Below are 13,171 nucleotides of genomic sequence, written 5' to 3'. Positions count from 1 at the left end.
GCTATTTCCACAGGGGCAAGTGCAAACAATTTTGTAAGACACATTATGGCAAAGTTTCAATTTACGCTCAACAATAGCCGTAGACAAACACTACTATCATTTAAAACAAAGGATCACTATAACATTCCGTGGTACTGTACATGGTACAAAATCCTACTCAAATTTGTTATGGTTATGGATACATGTATGATATTGATGGGTTATTCCAGAAAATAGATGCACGTCCCCTTTGTTGTTTTTTACCTATAGAACAGTTTGGATTTCTGGACTTGTTGTCCAGTCATAATTGTTGGAAATCCAGATTTTTAATGGCAAAACAATCTAGCAAAAAAATAGTTCTAGTTCGGAAATGAAAACCTTCACTTTGAGAGGCTCATTTTGATAATTCCGTGATTTTTCATTAATTTAATTGTATTTCCAAGCATTTTCCAATAAATCGGAATTCCAGTCGTTTTCAGAAAACAAACCTGGCAATCCAAACATTTCTTATATTGAAAAGCGGTTACTCCTCAATAGGAGGTGAGTGCACTTATTTTCTGGAATAGGCCTACCCCATTTTGGCACTGGCACTTTTGGAATTAAAACAGGTTTCTGGGATCCTGTATGGTTTCTACATGATGCAAATTTAATAAATTACGTGCTGAATCATTGTAAACATTATGGGAATAAAACTGTGTGATTTTAAGAAAGATCGCGTGACAGTTTCATTTTCACTCTCAAATCTCATTTAGCCAAACCTCATGAGATTAAAATATTCTGCTTTTGTACATAGTACGATAAACGATATTAAAGGGAAGTTTTATTCAAACATATATGTAGCAATGTATATGCCTATGTTACGTGAGTTATTACCCCCCCCCCCCCCCCCCCCAAAAAAAAAGCACTGACAAACCAGTCGTTGGTTATGTCACCTGTTCACTAATTTCCGTCTGTTCTGTAATTACATTCGTGTTCCATCTTCACCTATACAGAATGAAGGAATTCATGCCGCGAGCACCATATCCAGTGACACTGCATTGTTTTTGAGAGGGAATTTATTTCCCTTGCCTAGTTTGAGATGAGTGGTTTTAAAGGGACTCTGACCTATTTAAGGTGTATTCATTTGAAGAGGATATACATTCACTTAAATTTTCGTGATAATAAACATACTTTGCTTACATCTTTAAAAAGATGTTTTAAAGAAATATATTCCACTCATAGAAATATGATAATAGATATTTCAGATAACCAAAATACAAATCATAATAATAGTGCGTTTTTATATCTACAAATGACAAAGCAAATCTGTAAGGTCGGTCTTGTACTTCGTGTAAGCCTTTAACTGTCTTTAGGTCACTGGCCAAATATGAACTTAGTAACTATCAATAGCTTCAGAAGATTTTAACAACATATAAATGTCGGCTTATATATTAAAGATCAAAACATTTTTAAAACGTTTTATGTGTCAAAATACTACAACATTTGATAAATAATGTCTAAATGTTATAGTAAAATATTTTTGAACAAACATGTTTGTAAAATATTTTGTCAAAGCTTAAACCATTATTGTATGTTTAAATAATGATTTGCAGCAAGTTACATACATGCACATACACACCCCACATACACAAACCCCCACGCCAAGACAGAGATACATGTAATGACTGAAAAATAAGGGCTCTTGTGCTGAAAATGGCCAACCACCAGCAGTAAAGTATAAATAATAATAAAGGGATTTCTTTCAGTGCGGACTTTAAAAAAAGGAACCAAGGAGGCAAACAAGAAAAATAAGGTGGGGAGGGTGTCATAGTATCGAGCGGCCCCGAGAAAAAAAACACGTCACCCTCTCGCACACACCCCACATCGTACACACCCCCACCACATAGATCACAATCACAACCCTGCATGCACCCACACAAATATAACACAACTATGTAGACCACATGAAATCATTTTCATAAATGATTTATTTATGGAAAAAATACAATAACTTATTGGCTGCGTGATGTGCTCACAAACAAGTTTCAAGTAAGAGAAGCTGTGTAAAGTAAAGTACATTGTAGCGTATAAAAATAAAGTTACTGTTTGGTGTAAATACTCAGACTCTACATGACGTTAAAGGAGGGAGTTCATTTTTTGTTGTTGAAAAACACCCTCATTATCATAGCAACAAAACATGCATGAATAATTAAACTATCATTAATGTTTACGTATACCCTAAAAGATTGTTGAAAAACACCCTTCTTAATGATATTCAAAATTATATTTGACCAGCTCCAAAAAAATGCTATGCATATAATTTTGGTATCATTTTAAAGCTTATTGTCTAGTGCTTACATTTTTATTCAAATCATGAACTATCAAATATGCAACTTGTTCCTGGTTTATACGATTGGATCACGATGCGAAACTGAATCAATCGTATTTTCGTCTTCTTCGAGCAATTTGCATTCAGTTTCGATCAGCTATGTCCCTGGCCTATAATATCCATGTACGTGCGGTATCACGAGAGTCTCGGGGAACTACATGGAAATATCGAATAGGTGTATTATTAAATTTTGTGGCTCCAGCGTTCATTACATAAGTGATTAGATGGTTTTAATATTACATTTCATCCGCAGAGGTTTACGTGTTTTGGTGCGATCGAAATTATCTACTTGTGGAAATTGGAACTCCACGTGTGTACATAAAAGCCATATGCAATAACATAATTTTGAAGGATAGATATGGCATAACATACATTTACATACATATACACTTCTAGTGCCCGTTTCTATTCATCGTTATGTATTCTTCTCCCGTGCATTATTTTCGCGAACTACCCTTCACAGCCCAAATTATATAAACCTGCACGCTAAACAATGCATTATCTAAAACCTGCACGCTAAACAATAGATTCTATATAATACGTGCACGCTCAAATACTAGAAATACTACTTTCACATAACCATAAAGTAGAGTTAGGTGGCGCTTTAGACACAGAGATCACATAACTATATATTTGTCTGTTCGATATATATACCAACAAAAAAGTACAAATATACATTCTGTGGTGTTAAAATGGTATAGTTACAAACGGTGTTCTATAATAGTGTACAATTACCGAATAAGGTGCAACTCGCTAGACTTGAGTCCAGTCCTCGTTTACGGAGTTTAGGATTAGGGTTGGGATAGGGCAGTCTTGTAATAAGACTAGTAGAGTTGCACCCTTGCAAATATCATTGTCATAAATTATGATTAATGACCTCAAATAAATCAAACATCAAATGAGAATAATCGAGCTTCTATTAATTAAAAAGGGCCAAAAACAGGTGGATCATAATTATACAAGATGACACCATTGCAAAATATTCAGCATTTTACAAATGAAATACATGTAGGCCTATATCTAAAATAACATAGCCGGGCCCGGAAACACACACTAGCGCATAATATCATGATCATGCTTTATAATACCATAGGCCTTCAAACACATGTGTTTGAAGGCCTATGATAATACTGAACACATTGTTAAATCCCAATGTCGTGTGTTTTAATATAAGTAGTTCAAATTATACTATAAAGTCCAGTTGATATTCACCGTAGTACTAGTCTGACATCTAAATCGATCGTTTCCAACTGGTTCAGTGCTCTCTGTGTTCGAAACCACAATATTAAATGATCACAACATAAAGTCAAGTCAATTAAACCATGCGTGAATAAGTTACCTAAGTATGACGTATGGCGCAATCGATACCATTGATTACAGGGATTGATTTTCTTTACCAGTTAAATGCTACGTAGCTGGTCAATATCCTGACGGTGTTTTTAAAATGTAAGATATTTTCCCTAATATTAAAACTAATATAATGAATGCAGCAATTAATATTGCCTATTGTTTTAATAGGCCTACACTCAAAGTGTATGACGGATAATGTACTCGTGCAAATGCATTCGTCAAGATAATTGCACTTGCCATGGAGTTATTGCAAAATGCAATAACTCCACGGCGCGTGCGATTATCTTGACGAATGCATTGCACTCAGTTCATTATCCTTATCATAACAAATACAATCATATAAATAATTTCTGATTATAGCGTATACCTACTGCCGTGGAAATATTGAATTTCCAATAATATCTTATAGATCTACAAAAAAGCAAGATGTATCGAAAAATATAGTTAAAAGGATAGGAATGAAAATAGCTGATTAGATTTTTAAAATTTGTCTTTACCATGTTTACACCTGTCCAGTCTCATCAATGCAAAGTGTCGTAATTTCTTAATCTTTCACACAAGACACGGCATCAAAGCATACCGAAAGAAAAAAAGTCAAAGGAGTCTACATATTAACACAGATTTGGTGCTAAAATATGGCCGATATCCAGCAAACATAGAAACGGTATCAAGATATGCACACAAAAAAACCCAAAAAAACAGGCCAAATTTTGAACAATTTTATAGTTTCTTCCAAAAAATGGAAACAACGTTGTTAGTGATTTTCTCAAAAATGATAGATTTCACACTAAATCTATGATCATATTTAGATTCCTTCATTATTTCCTTTCGAAAAAATGTGTGATTTTTAATGTTATGCATGAATAATTAAGAAGTTGCAACACTTTAAGGGTAGACGAGGTATTGTTGGTCGAAGCAACCTAAAAATCGATTTTCATTATCTAGTTCAATATATTATTGAAAACACCTTGATGTTTTGCAAATGTCCATTCTACAAATCGTATACTTTGCAAACTTGCTTAATTTATTGTTGTTAATGAGTTATGTACATTTTACAAAAGTGTTGTTGTTTCAGCGCTCTTTATAACGTAACTCAAGAACCGCAGCACCTATAAAGTATATCTGTGATATTTAAATTCTTCTACACGCTCGCTATGAATTGAGCAATGCAGTTTTGCCAAAGCTCACTACCATTCGTAAGATGCTGTGAACTACCAAATCACAACAGTTTAAAATAATTAATAACCTTAACTAATGCATTTCTGAGACTTGATAGTCGCCTTAACAACAAAAGCTAATTGGCGTAATTGTAACTCTTCGCTTCTGCGTTATTACAACTAACAGCTAGCGGTTTCAACCACCCAAGGGTATTTTGATATTTTACAACAACCGATAAAGACTTGCTGTAAAAATACCTTAACGCTGCTTGGCATTGAACCTGAATGTGCTAAGACCTTTAGCAACGAACTATTCATGTAATCTTAACATAACTATCTGACCCATGTTTCAACAAGAGAAACATAAAGCTCCCGAACCTCTTTGTATGGGGTGGTCGAGTAAATACGTACAGTATCTACAATTTAAATATGTTATGGCAATTCCATAAACAACTTGCACTGAAATCGGGCCCCTGGTTTAAATATACAGCATAGGTTATACGCTTTTACAAAAAATCTATCGTAGGCCGGTACAAAACGACTGGATTAACACCTACATGAAAACATATTAATGTACTTAATAAACATATAACATATACAGGGTATATCTCAAAAAATGTTACAATTTTGAAAATATTTAAAAAAGGGAAAATTTAACATAATATGTGACCCGGCAGCACAAACGAGCCGTAAATTCCCTAAATTGTATTCTGAGTTATGGTGTAAAATGTGTACGAAGGTCGTATTCATCGGTCACTTAAGCAGGCGCGACATCTGTCTTATTTTGATAGTCACAACACCAATCAATAATCCTATTATTGAAGTGGATAATAAGCTTCTACCTTAGATGGCTATAGAACTTTTAATAGCTCTGGTCTTTGTTTGATTTTGCTAAATCCTTTTCAAGTGGTGGGTTATTTGTATAGGTATGCATAACCAGCAATTAACAATGAGAGAACCTTCTTAAACCTCGTTGACTTGGGGATGATTTGAAATGACCGCCAATTATGACTGTTTGATATTTATTGCCAGCAATTTCCGTTTTAAAGTTCAGGATTTTATTTTATTTGTGTTTTTAGAGTTTTTGTTTTAAAGTGACAATCAATCTACTGGTACATACCAAAATTCACCTGGTGGTTTAATATACATCGAGCCATAACCAAGCAATATTGATCACACTGCGCTAAATACCAACAAGAATTTTCCATGTCACTGCAAAAACAGTGTTTAGCGTTATACTTTTCTAAACATATTTTTGCCCTCACTTATTTTGTTTTCAAAGTGAATGCACAAAATGTGTTCAATGGCTAAACACAGTTTTTGGAGCCTAGTAAATCACCGTATCTTTGGATGTAACATAGATGATTTGGGATGAGATAAAAGCCATTGTGTCGAGTATGTATATCTGCTTTCTACTGACACGTGAGTTGGATTATTAAAGACAACCCTAGTTTATTTTCTTTGGATTGTAACATTTTTAGATACACATAATGGTGGCAATTTATTTGCATGGTATGAGTGAAGTACCTTTTAGATTAATGCATTGTTTAGTGTTACCATATTCTATACACCTGAATATCACATAGTGATAATATCTGCATAATTGTATGGGAAAGTGGGGTAATGCCGGACTGTGGGGAATCCCGGACACATCGATTGCAGCTAAACGGAGAATGGTGGCACTATTATACTACCTTAGGGTATTAGCTACCTCAAGGTGCACCTCACGTGTACTACTACCAGCGCTTTGGGAATCGTCTTTCTTCGTGAAAATTACGAAAAAAACAGAAATTGTCATTTTTGACTTTTTATCTGAAAAGTGATTTATTAGCTGGGTGACAGTTAATGCGACAAGGGACACAGATGAAGTATGGATGAAAATTATGTTTGATACTTGATTGTTAGCTGGATGTATGAAATTTGGTATCTTAAAAATGGATTAGTAGAACAAGCACTGAAAAATTAAATCGGGACCGTGAGGGGTAATCCCGGACACACATGCGTCTCTATACAGATGGGGTAATGCCGGACACTTGTTATTTCGAAAATATAGACAACAACAACAGCTCCCATAGTTGTGTGCTTGAGGTAACAGAAGTACCTAATACATTCTAGGGGATTATCATCCTACTCCACTTTCCCTCCTAGCAGCAATCATGTGTCCGGGATTACCCCGTGTCCGGCATTACCCCATCATTTTTTACCATTTTTTTTTTATAATTATAACTTATTAACTATAGATGTTGAGTTATTAAAAACTGGTTACTAGTTAGAACATTACTCCTACTTTGCATTGATATGATTTTCACTGATGAACTTTATTTAATCTTGCACCTGTGTAGCCTTAACGAAAGGTGCCCGGGATTACCCCACTTTCCCCTATGCCATATTAACAATATGACTATCGCCTCTTATAAATGTATTCATATAATCAAGATAATGTCATATTAAAACGTGACCATTAAAAGGTGTATATACACGTTTCACGTTTTTCAACTTCTCTTATAGGAGTGGTGCTGTCGTGAACCACTTTCTCCTTACAATTGCAATGTTTGTACAACTGTTAACAATGAATAAGATATTTGGTTTTCTATATCGAATATATTCTCTGCGAAAACAACTTATAAGTTATGTGCCTTATAAGTTATATAGTAGACAAAATACGCATTATTAATAGACCAAGAGGGTGACATCTTCTTGAGAAACGTCACGGGTAATTCACCGCTTGTTACCATTGGTATATCTTATGGGAAAATAGGTCAACGGATCCATACAGGTATACCATTACATGACTCTGATCAATCCCCAGCAATCACTAAACGTTTTACAGAAAACGTGTAAATGTCGAGTTATAAACGTTTTAATAACATTCAGAAAACATTTTTAAAAGCTAAATGCAAAACATATTATAAGTGTTGACCAAATTTTGTTTTCAAATGTGCCAACAAATAGTTTGCAATAACATTTTGACAACATTTCAAAACGCCGGTGTAATATTTTTTTCATATAAAACGTATTAAAAATGTTTTCATGACCTTTATATAACCCGACATTTAAAATGTTACAAAAACGTTTTGACCCAAACCAAAACGTGTTTATGACATGTTTATAACGTTTTAAAACATTTTTGTGTTTCCATGGGCATTTATAGGTTGAAACACTTTACACATGTTACATATGTATAGAGTGTCCCAAACAAACAGCGAGAAGTAAACTTTCTTTAACTACTTTGTGTTCATTAAATGTGTTAAACATGATTATTGGATCATAAAGTATCTGTTACCTTTTACGATATACGAGTTCTCACATTGACGTATTAAACCAACACATCCAATTTCCATCCTCGGAATTCACTACTTGATTAGCCGTAGGAAAAAAACTCGCACTCAAGAAGTATCTGATCACTTGGTAATAAGTAGTTACCATTAGTTCTAATTCACACAGTTTAGACACATTTTTATGAACACCTGATATTAACAGATAGTTTTTGTTTCCCAATTCATTTGCATTGGTCCATTTTGATTCAAACACCCAAAGTATGCAATTGAATTCAACAAACACAGAACCATGTCTTTCAGCCTTATCTCAATGTAGTCTATTCCATATTCTTAATGTGCCTCAGCAATGTTCCACTGAATGTCGCAGATGGTGCTCTCATATCACTTCTAATTGCTCCATGAACCAATCTGAGCCAGACTTTCTCTCCTTGCCTTACATTCAGGATACAACTCTGCGAACTCTGTCCTGCATGTCCATCTGGAGTTGGGTTAGCATATAAGCTCACCTGCGCTTCTTCTTCCTTCATGAGCTGCACGCTGAAACTCTGTATTGGTGGTGCATCTGGTCTCATGGAAAAGTTAAACATATAAGCGCCGTTTTTGGGACAGATGAACACACCTCTGGATGTGTCGTATACGTTTTTGGGGAATTGTGAGAGTACTTTGTCAAAAGGAATGAGTTCTAACTGGGCTTCTCCTTCTGTTGGAAAACGACTGGCGCTGTAGACAACTGAGAAGTACGAGGCTTTTTCTGGACAGAGACAAGGAAAACAACACAACACTGATTATTTCAATGTGATGTATGTAACAACGTGCAACTTAGTCTAATTTAACTGTTACCACTGTTTACAACTTAAGCATCTGGGTTTTTTTTTAAGCTGTAAAGGACACCACACACTTTTTAGTGGGTGTAGAATATGTTGTGTAACCATGGTAACATACTATATCTACGTTAATCTATTCCCTTATATTTCCAATAACGTTTAAGTTCTAACGAATTTTGACATAAAATCGATAGTATATTCTACCATATATTATACGTGACATATTATCGGTTTTACGTCATCAAACATTCGTTAGAGCTTTAACATTACTGGAAATAGAATGGGAATAGATTAAATAACGTGGATATGTTACATTAAATATTCTACGTTGAATACTCGGAGTCTGTAGCGGCCTTTAGAAGTACTAATAGAGAGTCAGATTATGCAAGCTGACGAATGGCAGATAATTGAACCAGGGCCATTGTTCGCACTCTGCGAATCGAGTATCATGGGTATTTTAAGGTTGATTATGGTAATTAGCATTCGTCATTATGCGAAATCAGGACTTTTATAATATTACATTAATATTGACTACATTTGGCATGCATGATTAGCATGTCACTCGAGATGATACCATAGCTACAACTTACAAGGATAATTTCGCCTGGAATGAGTTTTTATTTACTTTTCATGAAAAGATCTAAGTACAAAGTGGATATCTCCTGCAAAACGACCTGAGTGCATCAGTGTCATGACAATAATTTTTATTACACACCCTGTATACTTACGGCATGCATGCTTAATTGATCATGCACAAAATTGGTTTAATTAATATCTTCCCGTTTTAAATTCCCAAAGGAACTTAAATATAATGAATAAAGCAACCATATCCACAAATCTATCCTTCAGACATGATGAATTAATAAATTTATATGAAAATAATGTACGCAAAGAGCATGACAACTCAAGTATAAATGGGCAATTCCGTATGAGAGAGAGCAAATTCCAAATGGTGAAAATTGCTAATATCTCCAAAAACACTGGTGCCACAATTACAAATTTGGTATCAAATGATAGAGTAGAACAATATCTTTAATTTGATGGGTATTGCAGTTATACTGAAATACGTTTACTACTGATTTTTTTCAAAAATGTGATTTTCTGCCCAAAATTTTGTTTTTGCAAATGCAAACATACATGTTTTGATCCCCTGTATCAATGATATGTAACATTATTATGATTGATATTAAATGTGGGAACATGTGAAGTGTTAACATAGCCATTTAAAATAATCTGATATTTCAAGAATCAACATTTATCCAGGTAATTTTCAGAAGTAATTCCGTTACCATTTTTGTGTAATTCCGTTACCGTGGCCTGTTTGGAAAAACGATTTAGTATGGAGTATCCGTGAGAATATAACACAATAAATTCCTGCCAGGATATAGTTGATAACATAGGTAATAAAGACCAGAATCAACTTGAGGTCAATGTGTGATAGATTTCTTAGAAATTCTATTGAAAGTTAAGGCAAAATAAAACCCAATTTTCTGACGTAATTCCGTTACCAAAACCTACCAACATTCTTTAAGTCTTGGACCCTTCCATATGCAGAAAGTTTCCCATTTTTCATTTTGATATGATAGCAGGGGTATCACCTAAGCAGATAAAACTTCTCAGTTAGGCCTTAAGACTAATCCATAGCATGTTACATTGTGGCCAAAAATGTCTCTGAATTGTAATTCCGTTACCGTGGAATTGCCCAAATATGAAAATCACTATCTACAAATGGTTTTAAAAATAGTTTCTTATGGATTGTAATTCACAAACCAAGTCATCATGTGACAAAATATGAAAGCTATGTCACATGACATAATAGGCCTATATAGTGTCTAAATGTAATAGAAAACCTGAACCACCATTGAAACGAGAACAAAAATATGGATATGAAAGTATACAATTGGCTCGATTAACACTTTGGTAATTTGCCTTGATTATTAAATATTAAACAAACGTTTTCGTCTTTTTTCTGGTTTCTACAAAAGGAATAACAAGCAAACCCGATTCCAATAGAGCGAGCTGCCTATCAAATTCAGAATTTAACCATGTTTTAAATAACAGAAGTAGGCCTACTTTTTTTTTATCCACATCGTACACTGCAAAAACAAGTGTTTATATTTAAACACCATATTGTGTTTATCAGAGCAACACTTAATAAACACATTGTTAGACCATTAACATGAATTATGTGTTTATTAAGTGTTGCTCTGATAAACACAATATGGTGTTTAAATATAAACACTTGTTTTTGCAGTGTAGGCCTAATACATTGCGGTATGTTGTTGTTTTTCTCTTTACAATTCGAATGTTTCACACAGTGTAGCACTTTAAGTCCATCAAGTCTGGAACCGATAATAAGTCACTGAAGTTGTTACTAAAACGTTTGTTATTCAATACGAAACATTTAAACCTAATACTAGTAATGCCGGTGAGTGGTTTCCCTAAATATTGAAAATTGTGCAACCTTCTTACTCATCTATATTTAAACCTGATTGCGGAGCATGTTGGTTGTAACGGTACTCCAGGTGTTAAATATATTTACACGTGTATAACTGCATGCATTAACAGCTTAAAATATTAACAATATCTATCACCCACATTTCATTAATGTTATCGTATTAAAATCATTATAAAACACGTCATTTATGTTTATATCTGCTGGAATTTGGTATGAGTTTTATCACCACTAAAAGCTACTAAAAGCAACTGCATTAAAAATTTTAAAGCAGATCTAGCCGATTTGAACGTTTACCATCATATGTACATTGCAATTACTGTTCCCATAAATAGAGCGTTTTAACACTCGCTATATAAAGTCCAAAGTCAGCATCTGTGAATATCGCATGTTATATAACATGAATAAAGTATGCTAATGTTTAGAATTATTTGGTTTTTGCAAAGTAAATAAAATGTGCAACATCGAGAATCAAATACAAAAAACTAGACCTGTCCTCTTTAATCTATTTTTAAAAGAAAATCATCCGCATTCCAATATGTCTGGCTGAGTGTACAATATTTAATTATTATGACAGATATTGTTCAAATATTTGTGCATGCGACAAACGAATGTCATCACTAAGATCACGATCATATAGTCGATATTTTATGCCTAACGTGACAGGTTCACCTTTCCTTTAAACCATATTGTAGCCTTCTATTTTGATCAACTGATATATGCTATATAATTTAATACAACGCAATTTAATGGGTTAATGCTTATTTTCAACTGCGGTTTTGCTTAAATATTGTATGCAAGTTGTTTAGTCATCCGTTGCAAAATAATAATAGTACTACTACTACTACTACTACTACTACTTCTACTACTACTACTACTAATAATAATAATAATAATAATAATAATAATAATAATAATAATAATAATAATAATAATAATAATAATGAACATTATGTTCATAGTCAAACATTGTGGTGTAAAAATTACCCATCTTTCTAACAGTGTCTTTTAAGGTGGTTGGATATCAGCGCTGCACAAGTTATTCATTATTAATAAAATGAAACAATGCATACACTATAGAATGATGGGTACTTGTACCTAGCGTTAGTGGAATATCAGCGGTTCATATAAGTTATTCATTATTATTATTTTTTAACGGATGAATAAACAACTTGCATATATTTAAGCAAAACCGCAGCTGAAAATAAGGATTAACCCATTAAATTGCACATAGCATAATCAGTTGATCAAAATACATGGACGCAATATGATTTAGGAAATGTGAAACTGTCACGTCAGGCATAAAATATCGACAATATGATTTTAAATCATAAATTTCACAAAGGCAAAAAAACGATTTAAAAATAGCCGATATCACAGACAAAATATTTTATTATGTGCGTGGTAGATCGACACGTACGTATCTGATAGAGTCTGACTACACTGGTTGGCAAAGGTTAATGTTTTAAAGCAAAGCCTTTCTTGATACAATAGAATCGTATATTTATGTTAGCAATTCGGACAAAAGGAATTAATAAAATGAAACAATGGGTATACACTATAGACTGGTGGGTATAACTTTATACCTAATTTTTTTTTTTAAATACGTGATAATTTAAGATTTAAAAAGCATTAATAAAAATAAAAATTATAGAGTAAAATCCTACAATTTACGGAAAACTAATATCGTAAAGTACGTTATGACAGTTTTGAGCAGTTCATAATATTTTTAAATGAGAACATTCGAAACATTCATTTGT

The 13,171-nt window shown here is 33.6% G+C and overlaps 1 protein-coding gene across 1 annotated transcript; it reads right to left on the bottom strand.

Moving 5' to 3' along the window:
* Positions 1-8,449: 8,449 nt before the first annotated feature.
* Positions 8,450-10,529, bottom strand: LOC140170857 (complement C1q tumor necrosis factor-related protein 4-like). The gene is made up of 2 exons (XM_072194069.1): positions 10,475-10,529; positions 8,450-8,883 (listed from the first exon to the last, which is right to left on the bottom strand). The coding sequence occupies exons 1-2, from the start codon at positions 10,527-10,529 to the stop codon at positions 8,450-8,452; spliced, it is 489 nt and encodes a 162-aa protein (XP_072050170.1).
* Positions 10,530-13,171: the final 2,642 nt, after the last annotated feature.

Source organism: Amphiura filiformis, chromosome 15 (assembly GCF_039555335.1).
Source record: "Amphiura filiformis chromosome 15, Afil_fr2py, whole genome shotgun sequence".
Taxonomy (NCBI): domain Eukaryota; kingdom Metazoa; phylum Echinodermata; class Ophiuroidea; order Amphilepidida; family Amphiuridae; genus Amphiura; species Amphiura filiformis.
Note: the sequence above shows the minus strand (reverse complement) of the source record. Positions and strands in the feature narration are given on the sequence as shown.